This window comes from Struthio camelus, chromosome 11 (genome assembly GCF_040807025.1).
Source record: "Struthio camelus isolate bStrCam1 chromosome 11, bStrCam1.hap1, whole genome shotgun sequence".
NCBI lineage: Eukaryota > Metazoa > Chordata > Aves > Struthioniformes > Struthionidae > Struthio > Struthio camelus.
The window spans coordinates 12,143,170-12,168,221 of NC_090952.1; the positions used below are offsets into that span (position 1 = coordinate 12,143,170).

At 42.4% G+C, this 25,052-nt stretch overlaps 1 protein-coding gene across 22 annotated transcripts in view; it reads left to right on the top strand.

Annotated features, from left to right (window-relative positions):
• The window catches only part of KIAA1210 (KIAA1210 ortholog), a 64,109-nt gene that overhangs the window by 28,234 nt on the left and 10,823 nt on the right, over positions 1–25,052 (top strand). For 11 of the 22 annotated variants that reach the window (XM_068957639.1, XM_068957643.1, XM_068957645.1 and 8 more), the window contains 6 exons: positions 5,416–5,492; positions 10,416–10,584; positions 15,348–15,477; positions 18,026–18,184; positions 19,465–19,530; positions 23,778–23,987. In XM_068957639.1, coding sequence (XP_068813740.1) covers positions 5,426–5,492; positions 10,416–10,584; positions 15,348–15,477; positions 18,026–18,184; positions 19,465–19,530; positions 23,778–23,987 — 801 coding nt within the window. In that variant the 5' untranslated portion in view covers positions 5,416–5,425. Of the gene's footprint in view, positions 1–99; positions 282–5,415; positions 5,493–10,415; positions 10,585–15,101; positions 15,242–15,347; positions 15,478–18,025; positions 18,185–19,464; positions 19,531–23,777; positions 23,988–25,052 lie in introns of those variants that run through there. The other 11 variants (XM_068957647.1, XM_068957646.1, XM_009672043.2 and 8 more) reach the window with 7 other exon arrangements.

Here is a 25,052-nt window from a genome sequence, read left to right on the forward strand (position 1 = left end):
TTGCGATCTGTGCAAAAGGGCCTTAAACTTTCTTAAACTCTCCCTCTTGCCGTAGAGATGACAGGAGCAGTCGTCTTTAACTTTGTAAGCTCCCCCCTCGCTGTTATCAGTGGGGGCAGCAATGAGAGTCCTAGCGTAAGCTGCTGTTTGCGCCATTCCCTTATGCCTGCTTAAAACGGCTATGGTCCAGCTGGGGTCCTCCGGTAAAGCTGACTGGCTGTGGGAAATTTGTCCCAGAAACACTGTGCTGTAGAAGAGTATGATGAGATCAGCTGTGCAAGGTCAGATCCCAATACGCGCCGTCATGTTGTGCAGTACCGTTTTAGCAAAATTGTTTGTGGCACCGTTCAGCGTGTGCCCTGAATGTGGGCCTTGAAGTGCAGTTTGCTCGGCTTCTTGCACGGAGAGCAATGGGAGCTTTGTTCGTTCAGCTTCTGATAAGCTCAGGGGATCTGAAAATTGAATGGAAATCTTGCTGGTTCTGCTGTTGTTTTCCTGTTGGCTCTGAAATGCTGTTCAGTGGGGTTGCAGAGGGAGAACTTGCAGAGACAGAATTTGGCTCACTTACTGTCATTGGATTAACAAGTTCATTGATAGTTCCTGAGCTTGCAGGGTTCCCAGGGAGGAAAGCAACCAACCACATTTTGTCAGAACAAAGTCCTCTAACGTGCTTTAATAAGACAGAGTAAAAATTTAACCTGTCAGTCTGCTTCTGCTGAAGAACGTGATCTGAATCTTAAAGCTTCTTTCGTCCTGTGTTTTTACGAAAGTAGCCACTCAGGAAAGACAGAGGGGCTTTCCCTTAGGCCCTGCTGCAGCTTGAAGTGTGTTTTGGGGGAGGCTGACTGCACGGTGGTGGCCTAGAGGATGGGATGAGTCACGTGCAGTCTCCCTGTGTTGCTCCATCTTGCTATGCAAAGCATGTTTCCTGAAATGCAGACCATAATTTGTGTTCAGATGATGTTTGTTGCCTGAAGGAAAATGGTCTTTCAGAGCTCCAGGCAAACATTTCACCTCTTTAGCCAGTTGTCTTTGTCTTCTTTAGGCTCTCAAGACCCTAACCAAATGCAGTGCCTGATAAAATTCTTGAGTCCTAATTTCCTCAAGCATTTATTTGTTAGGGAGGAGGCTATTCAGCGGTCAGCATCTCCTTGGAACTCTCTCTCACAGGGTTTTCCAGAAGACTCATGCAGAAGGATGGGACTGAGGCTGAAGAAACACTAAAGGCAGTGTAGGGGCTTGCTTACTGTGCAGCATCTCCAACTCTCCTGCTTCATCTTCTTCCGACGTCGTCTTCCTTCCTGTCCTTCAGACAGCGGGGAGGCTGTGTGTCTTCTGAGGCTGAGCAGAAGGCGTTTCTGTTAGTCTTGGGCTTTTGTTACATGGAGAAAACTTGAGTCCCATGCAACATTAACTTCCCGGGAGCCTTTGAATACACAAACCAAGCAGTGAAAGGGAATTGTCTTTTCTCTTTTTAGCGATCGCATGCAACACATGTTAATACGTGTGCACGTATTGTACTCTGCTGAGCAGAGGGAACGGTCAGAAGACAGCCCTGGGATTACGCGGTGTTAGCCCTATCGCTGTCTCCTCCTGTGGGGCAATCCAGACGGTTTGTAAAAGGGCGTCAAGACTGTATCTGCCCTGTTCCTGGACAGTATTTCCAGGACTCATTAGTTCCTCAGCATGGTAGGGTTATTAATGACAGTTGTGTACAGGATAGCAGGGAGCATATATCTAAACCATCAGACCAGATGAGCACAGTGCTGATTGCTAACTCCCTCCTGTTGCCTGCTTTGAAAAGTAAAGAAATCCCTGCAACTCTATAGGAGTTTTAGTGTTTTAAAATACACCCTGGCGTTACAAATTCCAATGGCAAATTGGATCCAATCATGCCAAATTTGTTTTGATTGCAGTTGTACAGGAAAACTCTTTGCTGTTTGCTGGTAATTCATTAATTCATAGGTTTAATAATCCAGCCCATTGCCCTGTGCAGAGAGAGATGAGCACTGTGTTCAGGATCCTTGCTGCTCTCGGGAAGCCTTCAGTCTTTTCCAAGGCCTTGCATGGGAATTACCGCCGGAAGCTTACCGGGCAGCATCAGACCTGGTTTGTAAGGTGTCTAGCAGAGAGCGAGCATCTTCTTTGTACTGTACCTCAGCAGCAGGAAGCCTGTGCATATGCAGGGATCGCAAACGCTGTGTGAAGGGGGAGTAAGAGCAGGATTATGAAGTTGTGGAACAGGCAGATATGCCCACTGTTGGACATCGAGTGGGAGTCAAACAGCAGCTGGGACTTGACATCCCTGCCTGCCCCCTTGGCCATAGCTGTCGACCTGTTGCTGCCCTCCTGCGCCTGCCCACCCTCCCGCCTGCCTCGGCGGAGAGAATCTCCTTCATCCCTCTGTGAGCTCTTTCTTCCGGATGTCCTCTAGCATCTCCTGGCCCAAAGAATATTGGAAATGCTGCTGCAAAAGGCCATTTGTTTGAACCGATATTTTTATCAGTAAAAATCAATACACATACTGTATTTGTTTAAAACTTTGTCTGATGGCGTAGTGCTGTGGGAAGGCTCGCAGGGTGCACGTGTTTCGTGCCGCTGATTGAACTGAACAAACACGTTATTGATACATCCTGACCACGTGCAGCACTGCGTCTGTCAGTTGTTATTAAGGGCTGCAACTGGTGGATGTCTGGGGGTTCGATCAGTTAGCGCCTGTGCACTCACATATGTTTTTATTGATGGGGTTTCATCCTCTTTCTCTCCATTACATTGATCCCCCGGCTAGCTTTTGTTACCCAGAACTTTTCCTAGCTGTTCTCTGTAAAGTGCAAGACACTGCAACCAGAATTTGAAGTCTAAATGTTGTCTGAATGTTAACTTTTCTTAAGATATTTCATTAGTCTTTTAATGATGTAACTTGCACTTTGTTGTAAATATTCTTTTTCTTGTCATTTAAATATTAGTTAACGTAAAGGCCGGAAAAATCTGCGGTGGTGTTCCTTACCTCAAGTCACTCTTCAGTTCTCTGAGCAGTAGTGACACTGTCATCACGTACAGAAAGGCACCAAACCATTAGGCCCTAAATAGGGTACGTTCACAGGTTCCTAATGCGCCTGACACATGACCTCTATTAGCCCCAGAAAGCCCAGCTATAAAACTGAGTTAACGCAGGAGCCGATTTGACTGTAAGGAGACTGCCTTGGAGCTGAACTGCTTTGCAATTATACTTCTACTTGTAAAAAAGATATACCAAATGGAAATAAATGCTTGCAGTTATAAGCACAGCAGTCAAAATCTTTCCAAGGGTTGGAAGGATCGTGAGTGAGCAGCTGAGATGAAGGAGTAATTTAAAGAAATGTAGAGCCAGTGAAAACAAAGCTGGATTTGCAATCAACATTGTGACTGGCTTTGATTTTATTTAAGGGGGCAAAGCAGAAATTAGAGGTGCAAATGAGCCAAATATCAGGCCTGCATATGTTATGTGAAAATAAGCTGAAGTGTGGGGACTTGCCAGCTTGCCACTGCAAATTTTTTGAGTGTTTTCTTGGTGTTTCATTTCAAATACACTGTTCTTTCCCTGAAGGAAAGTCTAATAGAACCAATGTGCACAGTATACAGAGTTGAGGGGAAAAAAATGGGTCCAAATTTCTTTTTAATACAGAGAAGGAGTCTATGTGAAAACCTGTTGATGACCACTTTAATCAAAATATTCAGGAAATACAGATATTTCCAGAGGTAATTGATGAGATGTGGGATAAAGAGGGAGAAGAGTTGAATGGTAATGATCATCCCAAAGGGAAAATCTTAAAAGCTTTGTTTCTTATTGCTTCTTGGTACTGTCTAACAATAGTTTCAAAAGCATCTTCAGTGTGTCTTATTTAGAAAAGGCATAGGCAGCCCTGCTCTCTTGTAAGGACTTCCTCACTGATTTCATCAGGTTGGGATGAGACTGTTTGGAAGTGCAGTGCATTAATACACTTCTCTGTGCACAGCTCACGGATGATCTGTTAAAACAGAAGGAAATAGCAGTCCCTCTCCTCCTTTTCTCTCTACAGTACAGCAGCATGGCAATTTGTATGTCTGTGGCGATAGCAGAGGGAACGCTTACTCCAAACTGTTTTTCTGCAGGAGCCTTGTGTCTGTTACATCCATGGCCTGTTGCCTTTATTTCAACAGTCCCTTTGCCTCCAACTCTGATTTTGTGCACCTTATGTTTTAAGGTTATCTGAGAATGAGGGGTATCCATGAGGTCGTATTGAAGTACTAGTACCCTTGGAGCTGGCAGATCAGAGGAGGTGGGGGTGATACAGAAGAAAATACAGTAGTTGACTGATTGGCCAAATTAATATATAATTGTAATCTTGCTTGCTGCTGAGATCAGTATTGTTACACCACTTGGAGGTAGAAAATTATTCTGGAAGGCATATGCAGAAAAGGGAGCAGGGCTTGTTTCTGAGTATTTTCATTTATTAATAAAGTTTTCTTACTCTTTAAATCCTGGCACAGCATACTGGAACTGCTATGTAAATGTATCACTTGGATATCTCCCATAACAAAGGGCAGTATTTATGAGCTGCCCTGCTAAACTGCCACATTTCCATTGTTACTTGACATTTCTCCTGCAACTCTTGTGGTCTGCTGCTTAATTCCTTTGTCTCTGACAGACACCCATTTAGGAGTCTTGGAAAATACAAAGTGGAGCCAGTTAACATTGAATGATCTTAAAACTAGACTGAACTTTTGTTTTCATCAGGGAGGAAGATGATGCCATCAGCTAATTTGGTTGATCAATAGCCCTGCTTGCGATAAGGTTTCAAAGCTTGTGGCTAAAAGCTGATTGCACTGGATCCAAAATAAATTTGATCTATTGGCTTCCACAAATGTAGCGTAGCCCAGGATGATGGTTCAGTGCTGATGCTTAATTCATTTTTATAGTACCGACAGACGAGCTTGGTGCCTGCTGTGAGGACACTCTGCTACATGAATGCTCAGCAGTGCAGCTCTTACTTAAGATGTTTTTTACAGTAGCGTGGAGCTGTCACTCTCTAGCAGATAGCATTCATAAAGATTCATTATTCTGAGACTGGGAAGCATTACAGTCTCTGTTGGGTGTGTTTAATGGCTTCTTTCATTTAATGCAAACTTTGATCCTGATTTCCTAGAAAAGAAAGAGGTGCTGGTGAGAAATGAGACTGGTTTGTTAGTATTGGCGAGAGAAGTAACCGTTACTGAAAAATTAGGAAAAGCTCTGTGACTGAAGCGCGAAATAAGTGTGCAAGCCCTGTTTGTGATAAGCATTTGGGAATGCAGTTTCAGAAGGGATCCAGCAACGTTCGTTCTTTATGCTGGGTGGGACCATAGCCTTTTCAGAAGGTGGACTAAAAGTTAACCAATGTTTTCCTCTTATTTCAGTGACCGTATCATGGCTACAGGGCCAACAGATGTCATACAGTCACCTGAAACGGGAGAGACAGCTGAAGAATGCACAGGTAAGCAGCTGTTCTCCAAATGTCCAGCTGATTTGGAAGTCACGGTTTATTTCCTTTAGGTTATGGGGAGTCTGTAGTGACTTGTTTTGCAGTGTTGCCTGGGTTTTCTTAGTATAAGAAAAGACTCCTGCATGGCTTTGTCTGCTGGCAATATTACGGGAAGAACCTTTAGTATGGAGTCCAGGAGAGCTAAAACCTGATGTAGGATATTCTTTCGTGATTATGGGTTTGGATTTCAAAAAAAACCGGACGTTAGATTACTGATTACTGCGCCTGCTTTGATGTGTGTTACAGAGCTGGGTGCTGAGCATGCTAGCCAGGCTGGCTGTATTAGCTTCTGTCTGTGAGAGATGTGCCTGGCCGTATCCCCACTGCAGCCTTACTTTCTGATCTGGCCACAGACAACCACTTATTACTTATCCTTTCATCTAGTGGCATGGGCTGGTGCACTGTCAAGCCGACTTGAGGGAGTGGGAAAACAGGCAAGAAAGGAAAATGTCTTACCTATGCCAGAGAGTTGTCTTAATTAAAGCAAATCCCCTTTGCCAGCGTTCAGACTATTCTTGAGGAGATAGGTGCGTATGAAGATTAATATAATGCCTGAAGCATTTTCAAGAGGAATGGCTGTCATATCACTTCATTATTTTTTTGGCTAATGTTTCTCAGATCGTCTTCAGTGTTTCAAAGATCATCTTGCTTTATCCTTTAGAAATACACTTGCCACCATCAAAATATCGGTAGAAGAGACAAGCAAATGGCAAAGTGAGTGTTAGTTGAACCCCGCGTGGCAGATAGGTAAGGGTGAACGGAGTGTCCTGATGGATGCTCAGCAGCGGCTGGTTTCTTAAATGTCTAATCTAGTTTATCACATAGTCCAGTGCTATTCCAGGCACACTGGTGACCTCATGTGAAACTCAGGCATGCAGTTTTTATGCTTAGGTTTGCTAGAACATTCAGCAAATGGATCAAATTCTGAGCTTGGTGACAATGAAGGCAGGAGCTGGCTTGCTGTCTTGAGTTTTGGCTCCAAAAAGAGCAGGGATATTTCTGTTTCTAACTGAGCTAAACTTCACAGAAATTAAAAGCTGCTGCACTATTGCTGAAGTATTCAGGAGACACTTGACTGGACTGGGATAAAGCCACCTTTTTTTTTTTTTTTACTTTTTAATACCTTTTATTGATTTCCATGCAATATAGGATTACCTCACATCTTCCTCTTCATAGGTTTAATTGGCCTGGAATTCAAAGGCCTTTGGAGGCTAAAATTCACAGTTCAGTCAGATTAATTTCTTGGAGTTTGCCTTATTATCTGATTATCAGTAGAGCATTTACTGGTCTTGCTGTTCCTTCGTGATGGTAGTGACCAAGCTCACTGTCCAAAAACAGTCAGCATCCAACATTAGCCTTGCTGAATTCTATGATTTTATTGCCCATCTGACAATACTGAGTATTTTTTATGAAGCCTGTTCGTCCAGGATCATGGTATTTTTTTGATACTCTTGTCTGTGTTTTTTTATCACGTATTTTTATTGGTAAAAGCCCTTGCACTTGAGGAGAAAACTTGAAAACATGTCCTGAATGCACCTTAGGAAGTCAGATGGCATAGAAGATCCCTAAATGAACCATTTAATTTAAATAACGACTATTGAGCTCCCAAATCAGATGTTCTCTGTTTTTAGGTACTCCTGTCAGTTGTTGTCGTTCTTACAGTCTCAGTTTTGCACTGGGAAAAAGCATCTTTTTCCTATCCTGTTATAGGAAAGAACCATGCAATGAGCAAAAAGACATGCACTAATGCTCTCTATATGCAATACGCAAACAGTAAAAAATATAGAATAAAAAAGCTTTAAAAAAATACCTATTCATGCTCCTTTTCTGTTATAGCGGGCTAACTTGTAGTTACGATAAGCAAATTGTGTTTGGGAAGGCTTTTGCTTTTTAAGAGCAGTAGTCCTTGAGTTTAATCTTTTAATATAAATGCCTTAAAATTTAAGATCAGCAACCATAAGCATTCAAATATCATGAGTCATTATGCATCAGTGGGTGAATGGGAAATAGGCATAGTTGTCTGAGCTTGGATTTTCTTTGCTTGTTTTGACTGGGTTTTTGTTAAGCAGCTTTTTCCATTTTAAGTAATAAAATCATCTTGTGTATTATTAGTTCATATATCATAGAGCACTCTACCATTCTGTGATATGGTGGGTTACTTCACGGTGCACTGAAACACAGGCACCTTTAAGTGAAACATGGCAGCTTTTTAACAGCGTGCAAAGCTAGTGCACAGTTTACAGCAGGAAACTAATGAGTGTGGTTCTGAGCTGTGTCTTTTCTGCCAAATACTTGCACAGAGCAGAACCGATCCCACAGTTCTCATCTGGTTGCAACACGAAGTCTCTAGTAGTGATTTTATCTTTTTTGCGTAATAAAATGGCAACTGCCCATCTTTTGTAGCTGCAGGGAAACCTCCTGTTTCTCATTCATCTGAAACAGCTGAAGGCATGCAGCTGGGCAGAGCCCAGCTGAGGAGGACTTACTGCTGGAGAGGATGTGCCCTGCACATCAGCAATGAATTAGTGCTTAGAGAAGGCGCTCAAGTAGCTGATGTGTCTGCATCAGAGGACTGCGTGCTGCACAGTGATACTTGAGCATTGTCCTGTGCCAGCTGCGGTTTACTCGTTGGCACTGTTCACGTACCCTTGCAGTGGCCTCCCTTCTAAAGTTAGCAGCGTTTTGGATCTAAACAAGTATTCAGAGGAATACCTTGAAAATGTTATCTTTTGTGGTAAGACTTATGACTGTTTCTCCTAAATGTCCTTAGGGACACTTGTGCTTTTTTTGTTTATTTTGCGGACATTCCCCTATTTCTTCTGGAAATACCAGCATCTGATTAAGCCCATCAGTAATACCAGCACTAGAATCAAACTTGTTTGCTGCCCATATCACTGATGGCTGTCCAGGGTACATCACAATGTCCTTGTTTTTCATTTAGAGTGCCTTCAAATTGAAAAGTTCTCTGCATGCAGCAAAGTCTGCCGTTTTGTTCTTTGAGTCATTGTAGCAGATGTTGCTGGATTGATAATTTTGGGGCATTATTTTAAGAGACTTCTTAATTTTTTGTTTTGCTCACCTGAAGTAAACCACTTTAGCTTTGTCAAGTTTGTTGGGAGAATATAGTATATGATGTCTAATTGCTGATATGAGTGGCAGTAATGGGAGGGAGGCATTTCTAAAGACTCTCTGAAGGACGCTCAACACGCTGATTTTCTTTGAGAGGCAATGTGGTCTTCTAATTGCTCTGTGACCTGCCTTCTCTTATCAGCTCTTGTTGGGTACTCAGTATAAAACTCATTGAGCCCCATGTGCAGCTCATCTCTGGAGTCTGGGGCAGGCAATTTATCCTGTATGTTTTCTGTGACTATATCGATTCACTTAACTGCCTTGGAAACAGCTTTGAGATCTTCAGCTGATAAACCCCTCCATAGGAGTGCTACATCCGTGGATAGTCCTGTTTTATACTGTCTGAAAGGTAATTTGGTCTCAGTGACAGCCCGAGTCCCTGAAAAAGCAACGTGGAGCTCTTCCGTGGTTGCTACCGCTCTGCGGAGAGGTAGCCCTGCCGTCCGGTGCAGCAGCATCACTGCGTGCCCTGATGCCTGTGCTGACGCGGGTCCTGAGAGCGGGTGGAGGCCGGCTGAGCAGATCTCCATGTCATTGTTTATTCCTCAAAGTGGCTACTGTCCGAGGTACAGCGCAGCTGTGCGTGGCACAGTTTCAGCCCAGATACGGCCCTTTGGCAGACATCCCTACACGTACAGGGCATACGTTGAGACAGAGCGTTGCCAGCTAAATCACTGCTGGAGAAGACAATAATTGTGTTGAAATAATGCCTTGCTTATGAAGGAATCCTCCAGCTGTGGGCATTTATTATGCCATCTGCCTTAAAATATTAATTGGACAATGACTTTGGCTCTGTTATGCAGTGATGTTATTGCTCTGCATACGTATTTGAGTCAATCACAAGGGTCTCAGTACAATAGTTTGGCCTGAACCACTCAAAACTGACCCTTCAATATAAGAGTCAATAATAAATAAAATGGAGCTCTTGTGTGCTGAAAAAATATTAATAAGAATGTTCAAGTATCTTAGGTTATTAAAAATGAAAGAAGTCAATTGTGCTTCTTGTAGGTTATTTTTGTTCTATTTGTATTTCTCTTCGTTTGGACAATGGAAAATCTAAGTCAGATTAACAGGCTTACAGCTGTGTTTGTAGGCCTGCTATGTTTGACGGTTTCATGTCCTGGAGAGGAGTATGATAATTTAAGAGCAGCTTGCTCCATTGGCCTTGGGGGAGTTGCTGATTTTATTTCAGGATAGTGGTTTGGTGTGGAAACAGATCTTTTGGTTTTAGGGTTTATAAATACTTTTGTCAGTTTGAATCTTTTTGCCAAATCTTGAATATTCTTCAGATGTTGACTCCTTACACCACTGAATAGAGAAAGAAACAGAACCAAACCAAGCTCACATATTAAGAGACGTTAAGGCACTAAGCCATTAAATTAATTGCTTTACTGAAAATGAATCAAGTATGATGAGCATGTTCACTGTTTAGTTGTAGATAGATACACTCTCTGTATAAAGTGTGTGGTTTTTTTTTTTTTTTTAAATAAACTGGAACCTAAGCAAGCACCACTATTGTCAGCTTAATGGTGGTGTTGCTTTATAGGCAGCAAATCTATGAATTGCAGCTTCACCTTTCACTGGACTCCAGCATTGAATTATTTACAAAGCAGCTGAGTGGAACTGGAATGGGTTGCTCTAGCCTGTGGCTCTCCCTGTAAGCTTTCTCCAGCGTTTAAGAGATAACGTTCTCCAAGCTAAGCAACACCTCCAGCTTCTTTAAATTTCATTTTTTTCATGTTGCAGGAAAGAAAAAATCCAAATTTCAGACGTTCAAGAACTTCTTTGCCAAGAAGAAAAGGAAAGAGCCTCCAGCTCCCAGGGGGGAGAGTAATTTAAAACCCAGCCAGTCCAGCAGCGATGTCAGCATCTCTGTTCTCGACACTACAGCACTTCATTCGCCAAAGGAGGCTGGGTAAGCTGGCGGGGAAGGAAAATAAATAAATAAAAGCGGACCTCTCGCTGCAGTAGGATGAAAGCGTGAGCTGGCCCCTTAGGAGCAACCTCTGTCCAAGTTTGTGCAAAACAAGCCCTAATGCTGATGAAGGAATTTCAGGAATTTCCTCTTTCTTTGCTACGTGCTTCAAAAGCCAGTATGGAGAGAAGAGGGACGGCAGCTAGGGGCAGGGGTGACCTAACCTCTTAGTCTGTAAGCTGCAGATAGCCCAGATTGTTTTGATTGGTTTTAGTGTCTGAAATCTGTCCTGGCAGGTCTGACCAGCCGCAGCTTGGCAAGAAAGCAATGATTGAGTAGTCTTAGCACAGAATACATGTGAAGTTGAGTTGCTGTGTTTTAGCGTAAACGGTGCCCTCTGTCATGTCTGGGTTAAAGGGGAAGACAGTGTTTATGGTGTAGTCCCAGTATGAGGTTGCAGCTTAGTTTAACTTTCTTATGTAGTCATTTCGGTATAGATAATAACAGAAGGTTTCTAGTTTTGTACCAGGCACCCCAGAGGGACTGCACCTATTAGTGAGGTTTGTAACTCATATGCAGAGTTTGCAGAAGGAGCCTTGCAAATCTCAACATGTGTCCAGAGCAATTCTCAGGTCCCTGAATGATGTTTGTTCAAAAAGCTGTCTTTTTTTGAAAGTTAGGGTAGTAAAAGCTATTAGCTTGCCCTGCTGATATCGCTTCACTCATAGCCTTAGACCATCTAGCTACAGCCACACCTCTCTGCGCATCTCTGACTGAGTCGGAGGTGGGATGACCCTCTGAATATGGTTAGATCTCTTGCCGAGGGGGTGGGTATTATTTCTTAGCTAGGGAAACAGGCTGTCATGGAGCAGTACCTTGCAACCTATGATTTGGCTGCTTTCCAATCTTCTGGAGCCTCCCCCCCCCCCCCCATGTTAGCTACCCAGCCAGGCCTCTCATTGGAATAGCTGAGGCCTCAGGTTGTTGTGGAGCTGCAGACTAACCGTGTGTCACAGTACACCAGCCTCACCTTAGGGCGTGCAGTGGTTTGTTGGAGGGCGTGTTAGATGGGTATGTCACTGTGGTACAGAGCACAAATGGATGGCTAGGGTAGGAGATGCTGAAATCAGCATTGCTGTCAAATGCGTAGTGTCATCAAATATGGCATGTTTCTTTGTTTCTTCTGGTGGAGCAAGTTCAAGATGTTTCCTTCTCAAGAGTGCTTGTGTCTCCTTGCCCCACCTTTCCCTACCCTCTCTGTTGTGTTGACCTAACTGCATGATCTGGGTTTAGGGAAACAACAGTCTTTTTATTTTGTTTGTTAGTGTAACGCTAGCAGAGTGAGTGACCACGCAACCAGTCCCTTGGGGTAAGGGGGAATTACGGGGACTCAGCTAACCCAGTCCAAAAAGCTTAGGAACCGCTGAGCTTACCCCGTCAGCCCATAGGAGGGATCTGGCATAAAATCAGCTGTCTGCTCCAGGGGCAGTGTGGGTGAAAACTCTTTCTCTGCCCTTAACCAAGTACTTCAAGTCCAATTGCTGTTTACCTCAGCACTATCCTCCAGTGATTATAAATTGTTTCACAAGACCAGAGACCAGGAAGTTAGTAAAACGCTTCTTGTTTTTCTCTTAGAGATAGGGTTGAATGGGCTATCCAAAAAAAATCCAAGGGTATGTTTGTGCTATTTGAAAACCCCGTCATGTCCAGAACCTGCATGGCATGAGCACGCTTTATAAATACCTAGGGAGATTGAACAAACTAATCCTTTGGAAGACCTGATCCTGGAAGCCAGTGGAAATATAACTTGTGAAGGTTTGTAGCACTGAGCTTTGCAATTTTTGGCATGCAGAATTCCAAACCCAATCCTAGAACAATGCCGTTGTTTGTTTGTTCTTGAGGCAGAGACACTGGTTTTCTTTCTTTCTTTTTTTTTAAACCATGTAATCTGTTAAAAATTTAATTTTTCTGAAAGCTAATCAGAGACCAAACCCCTAGATGTGCCAAATGCTCTTGTAATAGCCAAAGAGATGTGAAGGGAAGCAGAGGGTTGGCAAGGCTTTTTCAGAAGCCCAGATATCATGGGGCTGCAGGGAATCAATGGGACTGGGTATCTGTGAAGGGGAAGAGGCCATTGCCTCTTTATCTTCAGAGAGGCGTGAGTTTTGAACATAAATGGAAAAACCTCCTTGATTACAAAATTAAAGCACATACCCTAAACTACTTCTCTGTATTATTAAATGGGTAAAAGAACTGACATAGGGGAGAATTTGATCCCCAGAAACCTTATTCCAGTTAAAAAGCTTTGAGCAATGTAAATTGTCCTTATCTTTGTAATGAACACTCACTCCTTTTGCAGGCTATAGTTGTTTTTGGGAGAGCAGCTGCTTGAAAGAACTGTTTGATTGGGGGGAAAAAAGGCAAAGCACTAGGAGAAGGAGTGGGGTTGTAGCAATAAGAAGTGGAAGACAGCACAGGCCATGATGAGTTTAGGAGGGGCTTTATCGCTGGATTTCCTCGTCGTTTCCTCAGTCGCCGCAGCTTGAGGGTTACTGCGCATGGATGAACTGAGCATTTGTATAGGGAAATCAGTGTGGAAATAGAGTGGCTAAAACATCTGCGGTTTTGGCTAACAGTGCATCTTTAGCTTCAACACAAATATAAATACACTGCCTGGAATTACACATGAATGTATCTATGTGCGTAGGAGACTCATATGTGCTAAAGCTGCATTTAATTCTAAACTTAATCTGATGCCCTTTTTGCCACTGCCAGAAGAAAATACAGTAATTCTCTTGCAAGTGTGTATGATACATATGCAGGGAGAGAGAGAAAGAGATCTTGTACTGACAGTCTATCTCAAGAGCAAGAAAACTTCAGCTTTTATTGCTAAAGACTTCCAAGTAAATGGAGTGAGGAAATCTCAAATTAAAAAGGTTAATACGTGCTAACGCTAATTGCATTCTGTGCAATAAATAAAGGAAAATACGTGAACGAGTAGTGAACATAAATATTCCTTACAGCAAATAAAAGTTAGGTGACACTGTCTTTCTGAACGCAGTACAACTATTTCCGTGCTGTCTTGCCCATATAGAGTGCCTTTCATGCTGGAAAGGATTGTTTAAAATCAAATATAGACAAAGACGGAATGGCTCCGTTCACTCTAATGATGAAATAAGGCACATGTTTTCTAGCGTGTAGAACTACTACCCTATAAACTATAACACAGACATTAACTGTTATGTATCATGGGAGGAAGCCTGAGGGTCCGGCCTGTGCTGTGGGAGAAAGAGCTCAGATTGTCTTTAGTGCGACATAAACGTAGAGCAAAACTATTTTGCCCTAGTATGACACATGGTGTAGCTGTGTACTGGTTGACCACACTGATGGCAAAAGGAGGGTTCGTCAATCAGACAAAGGAGATGCTGTCTCCAAAGATGTAAGGAATGGAGATGCAGGAGGAAAAAAAGAGTCATTTGTTTGTTTGGGTTTTTTTATGTGGTTTATTTTCTTTTTGGAAGTTCACTGTCTTCCAGGGCTTGCTTCCAAATTAAAGAGAGAATCTGAGGCTAGGCAAATAACAGACCTCGTCTATCTGGATTTCTTGCAGAAAAATGTTAGACTTGCTAGATTTTTCTTGCCAGAATTTCATTCCTAATCATTCCCTGTAACCCTGAGTCAACTTCTAAAGACAACGAGCATTGCCTGCAAGGCAGCTGAGCCAAGGAATCCTTGTAACTTGTGGGTTACAAGGCTGGCAGCCAACAACAGGAAAGTGTTTGTTTTCCAGTTAAGTACGAGCGTGAAATCCTGATATAAGCCATCCTTTTGGTCTTTTGGACAAAGCAGTGCAGAGACAGTGCCTGCCTATGCTGGTGCCACTTTGTGAATAAAAGAGTGGGAGTCTTCCCTGTAGTGCTCCCCAGTGCAGAATTTGCTCTGTACGACCTAACAGCCCAACCCCAATCAATCTCATTTGGTTACAACTCAGTTAACGGCTGTAATGGAAACTCATCTCCCCTGCATTGGAATGAACACCCAGAGAGCATAGAAGTGGGGCAGGAATATCTTACCTGGGTACTCTAACTCGGCCACGGATAGGCATGGAAGTGTGGCCATGGACGCTTGTCCTGTCTACCTCTTTTAATGTGCCCAGAATCCAGCCATGTACTTTGTGAGGAAAAACTCTGTGGGCAAAACTTTGTGGGCAAAACTCTGTTACTGGACCTGAGAGGATTTGAACCAAGTTTATGAATGTGGTGGAATTACATTTTCTACCTGCTTTTGCAAGAAGAGGAAAAGAAATTCACAATCCGTGACAAGTACGACCCTCATCAGGCTGCAGAGGTTAACACCGTGAATGTCCCATGCAGGGCATATTGGCACCAAAGGCAGGGATGCCTACCTGTAGGCAGGTCTCGGTGGCGGATGCATTCAGCTAAATGACTTCAGCATCTAACCTAATCACTCTGGACTCCCTCTGTAGTCATAGTGATTGGCCTGTGTGTTCAATGCAGATATTGAGTCCCTCCTAAAGCAGACACCTACATTAGATCGGCATCCTAAAAAGTGCTTCTTTCTTCCTTCTGAGTGTAAAGGGAACTGGCAGTGACTAGCTCAGACAACTAACCTGCAGAAATCTGAAGTTAAATGAGAGGTACGTGACCCCAGCCTCTTTATGATCCCTCTGCCCAGTTGAAGTGGTACGAGGAGGTATTGGAGGGTTGTACCTAGTGCACTGACCACTCTTCCTTCCTTCCTAGGCCCAAAGGAAGCATGGGAAACAAAGCCTTGTCCCATGACAGTGTCTTCATTTTTGAATCTGCACCAGGAAGTGTGGCAGGTGATACATCATCTCAGGAAAACATACCTGGAAGAGTGAAAACTTTACAGGTGAGAACATCTTCTCTCAATCATGCTGCTGTTTTATATTAACTGTCTCCTAGAAAACTCTATCCATATTCCTTGCTTGATTCCTCTGCCATATGCCTTAAGACTTTGACTGAAGTGTTTGAAGCCAGATTTACTGCTTTTGAATCTGTTCTGCCTCTTGGAATCCGCGCCTTTGAGCACTCCTGATGCTTTCAGCCTTGCCCAGGTCCCACAGTGTGCTTGTGATCTGTCTCCAGGAGTCCATGAACTAGATTCTTTCCTTAATAAGTATATCCTCTTCCATTGGGATTCCCATTCTTTACTTCATAGCTATTGCTGTTGGGTGAAGGCCATTTATTTATACTGCAGAGTATTCCTTACACTGTTATTCTTTATAAAGGCATTTCTTTCTTGCAATTCTGGCTGCGATGTTTTCACAGTACATGCTAGTACCAGGGGCTGCGTAAGTGTGTGGGATGACGGATATATCAGGGCATTCTTAGTGACAGCTTTATTTATATCATTATCCTTCCGATCCCTGCCAGCAGAGGATACTGTATTCTGCTAGGTCATTTCCTTCTTCCAAGGCACACATTGAACCCTCCATGACAGCTCCTTTATCAGCTGTTGGTTATATTAATTGCATTCAAATAACTGCCCAGCTCAGAGCACTGAGGTAAAGTTTAAGGTTTTTCCAGAGACTGGAACAAACAGTTGATAAGGCAGCCAAAGGCCATTCAAATTCTTTCTTTGCTCAGTGTGAACTTCTTGTTGCAAAATACATTTGCATCACATGTAATGGAGTAATAGAAGATGCACAGATGGACTTGTTCTCCCATAAAACTGCAAAATAGGCCAAGATTCAATTCAGGATGTTTTTTGCATAGCGATAGGAGCAGCAGGAGAAATTACGTTTATTCATGACAGACTTTATTGGGGAAAAAAACCCTCCTTACCTTACATGTTGTCACCAGCTTCATGTACCCTCTCTTCAACCATGCACCATCGTGCGTGGTAACATAATACTGCCAGCACTATTTCCATAGCTATGAAAGACAGCTTGACTCTTGTCAGATTAAAAGCTAAGCACTGATAAAAGCTGTTATTTTCTTAGCAATGTAGATTAACTTTACCAGTAGAAGACTGACGGTAAATTTGGCAGTTTCTCCCAGAACACTTTGCTGTCTGCATTTAATAAATTTAATAAATCAAAAATGGACAGATGTGAAAAGAGAGGAAAGCAAAATTTACTTCCCATATTTTCCTTTCCGTGAAGCGTGCAGATATGTTGTATATCTTACTTGTTTTGACCATGTATTACAATCTTTGTGCAGTTTGTCATCGGCCTTGCTTTTCCAGATTGTATTTCTGATATTTCTTAGATTGCTGTTGGTAAAAGGGCAAGAGAACTGTTTAAATTGGGGCACTGAAGGATAAAAGGGTGACAGCATGCTACCTTGCTCCCTGTGTTGCTGTTAGAGCTATAGGACCTATGTTCCAAAGTGAGTCTTGTTGAAAAAGAATGACAACTGTTGAAATCTAGTTTACAGAGATGTAAACGAATGCATTGCTTGCAGAGCAGCACTGAATTAGGCCTAGTATTTCCGAATCTGGTTTAATAAGCAAAGAATCAGGAAAAAAAAAAAAAACGATCTGCACATTTATCTTGAGAATATTCAGATGAGCTTTTTTTAGTTGAGGGACAAAGTTTCTCTTTAGACTTTGTCTGTATTCCAGCTTTGACTGGAAAGCTGAAAGACTTAAGCCAAGAGTTTTAGTAATGGTGTTTCCTGAGATGTGAGTTTTTTTAGTTTGAGAGAACATCTGGCTGCTTGTGAAGTTGTAGACTTTGTTTTTTTATTTTTCCCTAGGATCAGGGCCTGCCAAAGCATTTTTTTATGCAATCTTGGAAAAGAATCTCTATACTCCTTTAAAAACAGTCATTCCTGGCTGACATTGTCCTTCTTGCTGTAGACAAGACCAGGCTGTGATGCTGGGGAAAATTAACAAGCAATTCGTTGGGATGGACCAGGAATTGAATTAAATTGACTTTGTATAACAGGTGGGACCCAGCTACTTGTGTGGGAGAGGCCACTGACAAGCTCTCAGTATTGGGAAGGGTTTTATGAAGGAGAGTTGTCCACATAGTTGGGGGAACTTAGGGTTGGGAACTGCTGATTGGCAGTATTTTGTGGGACAATTTTAGCACCTGGGTACATGTAATTATTTAAATAATGTTTAAATCTGAAATAATTTTTGAAGTTTTAAGATCAAACTAAGTTAAACTGATGTAATTTTTCTGGAATGGTGAAATTTCTGCCTTTGATAACTTTCTGAATAAACTTGGTTTTATTTTAGTTTTACACAGAAGCCAGCTCTAGTGATAGATTCTTGATGAATGTAATTAAATAAAATGTTATTAAAGGCTGTTTTCTGTAGGTGGCCTGTTACTTCATATACTTAATAAGAGATTCTGCGTGGTTAATGGGAGTAACTGGGTAAAGGTGTCCGAAATGTCCCCTATAAGTAATGCCATTGAAAGAGAGTATTTTAAATTTCTTTTCAACAGCTTCAGTTGCAGCAGAACATTAGGCTTGGATCACCTCCTCTTGTTATCACCGGAAGGAAACTGGAAGATGCAGGAGCTGTTTCTGAAGACGATGGATTACCTAGAAGCCCTCCTGATATTTCAAGCCTTCATGAAGTACTGACAGATTCACCAAGCAAGGTACAAGCATCACATCACTTTAGTGAACTCCTGCACAGATAAGAGAATTTGTTTGGAGCAGGAGGAGATCTTTCTGTTTGCTTGTCATAAAACCTCTCCACTCACTAAGATGTGTTTCAATGACCTTTTTAACTCAGTTTCCTATATATATGCCTACCGTACTCTGACGTGATATTTGTGTAGAGTACTGCTAGTTACCCATTTCAGATAAATGTTTGTGAACGAGGAACGAGCATAATTCTTGGTCCATGAAAGTCTGTTTCCACTAATGAACTGTCTTCAGGTTTAGAAGCTCTTTCTTCTAGAGGTCTGTCAGGCAGTGGTGAGGATCAGTTAGAACGCGAGTAAATTACTGAGGTGGATTCTGGACTCATCACTGAGAGAGCTGTCTCACAGATACCCCTTCTGAGCACTGTTTTCTATGGCTTCATGTAGAACTGTGCTGGGGCAGTTGAGACCTCTGTCATTAGGGGAAGAGGAGAATAAAGAGGAAGGTCAGCTGTTTTGGCAACTCTGAGCGCCTTTGGGCAAGTTAGTCTTACCAGGTAGGTCCATACGGCAGAAAGCACAAAAAGTGAAGTATTCGGGGTAAATACTGCGTTCCCGTGACCATACTGCTTCTAGACCCAGAGCAAGCTGAGGTACCTGCTCTGCACGGTAAGCAGAAGAGATTTAGTGTGTTTTAAAGTTAGTGAAGAAAACAAAAATAGTGGAGGCTGTAGGAGTATCTTAAACAATTACTCTTTTTAGAATGAAACAGCTCAGAACGAGGGGCGATTTTAGTTGAATCAACAGGAAAGTGACAGCCCTATGCGTATGATGAAAAGAGGTCCTGATGGCCCTCAAAGAGGGGTTATAGGTTATGTTCTTGCGTAAGAATTTCCTTCTAACAGTAGATGCATGCTTTGGGATTTGAATAAGTATGTGAGCATTTGTCACTTTGAATATCTTAAAACAAGAAGCCAGAATAACTTTAAAAAATATATTGGTTCAATTTCCCCATTGAAGTGTGTTGCTTTGTTGTATATATATCCAGCAGAGTGTTTTTGTTCTTTGTAGCTGACCTTTGTGGCATATCTCATAGCAGGATAAAGCTCCCCTTTTCTTTGTCTGATCCCCAATGAAGGAATGAAACCTATTCTGTGAGGTAGGGACTTTGCCGTGAGCCTTCCTTTATCCCTCCTCTTGTATTTTCTCATAATTATCACTGTATATTCAGTCCCAGATAACGCTGTGTGTTACTTCCCTTGACTTACCCTCTTCCTTATTTTATCCCACAGTCCTCCAACCTTGTTCAGCGTCATAGCTCTTTGAGTTTAGGCGGGACAGACAGTGAAGATGAACAGGTAAACAGCTATTCTTCCTCCTAATAAAATTTCCTGAGACAGCATGTGTGGCGTCTGTATGGAGCCAGTACAGTACTCTTTTAGCTATTCTGGGTAAAAGCAAACAGTTCATGGGCAGTCCCTAGTAGATGCAGGGATACTTGAAATGTGCCTCTCATAGAATTTTGAAGAAGAACCCAATAAATAACTGAAACCTGTCAGTGAGTAATGTAAAAAGGGGCAGAAATCTATTGGTAAGTGCGTTGTGTGAGCAGCGTAGCCAGCTCCGTAATGCAGTATGACTCTGTAAAGTTACACAACTGGAAATTGGACAAGGTGTCACAGACCTACGAGGTAGTAGGATACTGAAATTCAGCAAAGCATGGTTCACTTCACCTTCCACACCCTAGGACCCAAATGCGCAACAGCAGTTACAGCTTAATAGTACCTGCCTATCAGCAGTGGCTGCTGAGCAATGCAGGATCAGCCCTTCCCGACAGCAGGTATTCCATGAGCAAAGAGCCTGGGTTAATTTGCTGTTTGCTTTGGATTGTAAGAGATCCTCAGAAGCAGCAGGTCTTGGTGTCAGTCCAACACAGTCTATTCCCTGACCAAACTGGAACAGTTAACAGGGGTGATACTTTTGGAGAAGAGCCTAGGAGACCCTTCACCTTGACTGTCCCCGCTGCATGGACCCGAGCTGAGTGCCTGTCCACCTCACGCCTTCAGGGCAGACCTGTGAGGTTTGCTTTTATTTCCTTTCTCTCCAGCATTGATATAACGTCTGAAGGACTCATTAGACCACAGCTACGCCAATGGGGACCTCAAACGCTCGTGCCAAAGGCAGCCACCACTCTGACAAGGCTGGTTCAACTCAAGGGATAGCCCTTGCCATTGTATGAGCAATCTAATTTGCCATTTAGCTGAGAAGGGGAAATGTTATGGGTCCAGAGCAGCTGTGGGTCATTTTGGCCCAAGCTTTGCTGTCCTCCGTACAGCTTCCCTGTCTGAGAAGCTCGCCAGAGAGAAGATGAATTAACCCTTTGTGAAGCTGGGAAGAGCCCACAAGTTAAGGGAAGGGGGTAGCAGAGTGGAATATTCTCTCCTGAAAAGGAGGGCCTTAAGCAGCCAGGGCAGCGTCCTGAGGGTCAAATGATTAGTGCCAACCACACTGCTAAGGCAGCTTTCCCTTCCACTCCCTCCTTGGCCAGCCTTTGAGAAGTGAGAGAGCAGCCTTTGGGCAAGACTGCCTCAGCTTTCCAGTGGTTGAGGTCAGATGCTCTCCTGCTCAGTCATCGCTGGCGTGGTTGCTTTTGGGGTAGAAAGATGAAGCAGTGTATTCCTTCTCGTAATAGGCAGCTAGTCAGAGAGCTCTAGAGGCCTAAGTGATCTAGGTAACTTTCATTGTCATTATTTTTTAATAACCTCATTATATGTATTTTATCATTAGTTCAACTTGCATTTTATTAACTCATCTCCTGTTGTATATTTTGAGTAAAATATTCCATTTTACAGACCTGTAGACAGGTTTATATATATAAAACAGCCCTTTTCTTTCTGGTTCTGAAGTGTTTGAGGTCTTTCTGTCTTATGTCCTCATCTCCTGTGAGAAAGAAGAGGAAGGACAGGAGGAAAATTTCTTTCTGTTCCATGTTGCACAGAATTCCCCTACTTAAAGGCTCTTTCTTGTTCTCCTCAACTCACTAGGAGTCTGACTAGCCTCTCTAGGGTATGACATCTGTTCCTTTACCCAAATATTTTTCTTAGTCAGCAGATGGACTCAGTAGAAATCTTACCAATATGTTTATCTAAAATTAAAAAGCGTTTCCTAAATAATCATCATTTTTGCAATAACATTTGTAACTATTTGTGTAATACCAGGATTTGAACTAGCAGAACGCGGCTTGTTAAACTGAATAACCTCATTCTCAAAGATGAAGAAAATGGTGAACAGCACCATGAAATTAACACCAGTTGTTCTGTTTAACAATGCTGTTTGTTAAATAAAGGAAAAAGTGGATTTGATCCTAGGAGTTACACACAGTGTAGTAGTTTACTTTTTACCACTGTACTGATATTGCTGCAGATGATAGTGACTTGATGTCTTTGCCCTGCGCTGCTTTTCTGAGCTTTCCAAGAGCTTCATGCTGCTGTTGCCTCTGTGGGAAGCCCTGATGTGCCACCCACGATAATTCTCAATGCCTTCCACGTTTGTAAACGCACAGTTTCTGACTGGTCCGAAGATAAGTGTGAGGCTGTCACTCAAAGATAGCAGCAAGTGACTTTACAGAGACATTAACCAGCATTACACTGGTTGCCAGATAGCGTTTCCCAAAATCTAACTTCCTTGTTGGCATCTTCAGCACAGACTGATTAAAAGCAAAGCAGAGTCTCATCTTGTGAGGCTGAAGAAAGTTTCTTGGCACAAACACGCGTTAGGAAACGTCGCTCTTAGCTGCAGCGTTTTCCATGTGCAGGCTCCTGTAACTGACCGATAGCCAACCAACCCCAAATTCGTCTCACATTCGGTCACTAATGTGGGGAGCCTGTCTGTGCTCCACTGTCTTTGAGAGAAGAAAGTGATTGTCAGTCAGTGCTGAGAGAGGAGACATTTCCTGACTCCTCAGAGGAGAAGGGAATGTTCTCCATTAAGGGAAAATTCTCCTTTAATGTTCATTTAATAACAGCTTTACTGTCACCAGGGAGCAGACCCTTGGCTGGTGGCGTACAGTGCTATAGTGCAAACCCTAAGCTCTCCTGGCTTTAATGAAAGTCATAGGCTGTAAAAGACTGGATGGTCTCACAGGATTAAAATAAGCAAGAACTATGAAACCTACCTATAAACTAGAGGTGCAAAGTTCATGCAGGTGGTACTAGTTCAGATAGCTTGTAAAATCAGGTACTATTACACAAGCAAACATAACAGCTGATTTTGCCATCTCTACATGGCAGTGGCTCAGATGCTAGCTTCAGGGTTTTTTTAATATTAAATAAGTACAAGTGTAATTTTAAAATTGGAAAGCAGAAGAACTTATATATAGAAATGAGTAACAGTGCTGTTGTTTTTATAAGTTCTGGTGATCCTTAGAGGTTTATTATTAGTTTTGTAGAATTATAGTTAGCTTATTTACTAAACATGCTCTTCTTTCTTCTCATGGAAAAATTACACACTGTGAAAAGAGATCTGGCCTAATACATTCTATTGTGATTTATTTCTGATCTAGGAACCGAAAATAATCAATAGAGCATAAGGAAATTAATTTCTGGTTCTCTTAAGCACAAAGCAATGTACCTAGACAATTTTTGTAGAACAGATGGGAAGACGCTTTTGTTATCTTTAAAACTTCATGAGCATATATTTTACACTCTGTATTATATCTTGAGCTTAAACAAAACTAAAATCTGAATACCAAGCACATTTAAATAGCTATGTTTCACCTGGCTTTATGGCCAAAACCATGAAAAATAGCAAATACGTTATATTGAATGAAGCTTGTTTGACATGTCTGTGTAATTTTGCAAATGTTCAGCACGTCTGGTCTACATTTTAAACCAGTAACAAAACCAGTCAAACTGCATGTTTAGGGATTTCTCTTCAAACATTTCTGCCAACTCGTTATTTTAATAATGTAATCTAAGACTACAGTTGTTTGATTCCCCAGAGCAGCATGGTTGTGAGGGTGAGATCCACATCACTTTGCCTAGAAGATGGTTCTGAGCTACTTGTTGGAGAGAAGCATTTGATTTTTCTGGGAGAGTGGGTATTCAAAGAGCAAAGTGACTGTGGTACTAACTTTCCTAGAGTAACTTTAGACTTTGACTTAACTTTTCTTTCTAACTTTCTGAGAAATAGAAGTAATGAAGAACAAATACCCATTCTGCTTTTGTGGCTTTTTAATATCTCATTCCTGCAATGTTATCAGGATGAAAAGGCAGTTATAAAAACTGCACCAGTGTCTCCTGCTGGTGCATACGTATATTGCAAGTGGCTTTTCGGATAAGAACTGGGAAGGACAGCTGAGGCTGTTACTGTGGGAAAGGAGGATCCAGATATTTCCCACTTCTGTGTAAAATACAGCTAAACGCAACAAATGGAGTTGAAGGCTGTGCAGAGGTGATATTAGGCATGACTGTTGAAAGTGAGGATTCTATGTCCAAAAATATAGCCATTTCAGGCTTCTGAAATGGAATGAGCTAGCAAAGGAAACCTATTTCAGAGGTGGGGGGAAGACGAGCAAAATGAATAATGATTTGTTTTTGCTTTACAGATACCTTCTGGAGGTTCCTCTAGGCCCATCAGTCCCTTGTCCTCTGCTGCTCTTGGGGCCCCAGGCTCACGAGGCTGCAGCTTCCTTCCTGTTGACTTCACCATCCCTGCCAGTCCCCTCGGCTGCCTGGACACCTCAGCAGCCAGGCACAGGATTGCCATAAACCCCCGGAAACAGAAAGGCTTTGCCAACAAGAACCAGCAAACCCAGGTAAGTCTTTTCTGGAGAGGAATCACTGCACAGAAGGAAATGGATGTGTTTTTTTTTTTTTTAATTTAAAATATTTCTTTGTCCACTTTTCTTCCCTGTCCACGTTTCTTTACTTTTTTCCTTCTTCTATTGGAAGAAGGGAGACGGCCTAATTTCCACCAAATCAGAAACCTTGCTTCAGTTTCACCAGAACTGAATAAAAGTGCAACTTTATCTTTTCATTATTTAGTCGAAAAAGTTCCAGGTGGCACTTCATTTGTAAGATTATTCCTGTTGTTTTAAAAGCCCGTTTTCAGTTTAAAAAAGCCCAAGCCTCTTTCTAGTTTCAGATTAGCTTTAGTTTAATACTTTTATGCCGAAGGAATTAGCCAAAGGCCTTGGAAAGAGATGTGGCTCTGTATATGGGAATCTGTTGTTCAGATGGGTGAAAGCAATGAGTGCAAGAAGGCTTGCGCTCTCTTTGGGGGCCCAAGAGAGCAAAAATTCAGTGGTAATGGATGAAGAGCCTTCTGGAAAAAAGAAATTAGGGTGAGATGCTTCTCATCCTGGCTTCTAGGAAACACACTGTGGAGATAGTTTGCCAGAGGAAGAGGGTGTCAAGCTGGAGCGTGGCAGAAATAAGGAGTATTTCCCTCTGCATCGGAGAACTGTGCATGAAAACATTCCCTCGAGTTAGAAGTGCCCTGGATGAATTCCTGCACTTTAGGAGGGAGGAACAGGGAGGAAAACTCAGGGTGAGTGGAATATAGAGTGAGGCTTTCTTGGAAGCTTGGGCCCTGCAGCATCTTTGCTGGATATTCTTTGTGCTGGAGCTGATGTAACTACAGTGCTGAAGGAGAAAAGCTAATTGTGGAGTGGCAGTCACAAGATACCAGAAGTGATGATAATGTGTCTGGCTTGCTCTGTTCTGTGCAGCCAGGTAACTTGGGTGGTTCCTTAAAAATGTGCTCATTCCCTCAAAATGTGTAAATCCCAGAATGTTTCAGAGATTCAAGAGAGATGAGTGGGCTGCCTTTGATGTTTTAAAGCATGGGTGATTTCTAAGTTCTTAATTGGAATAGCACG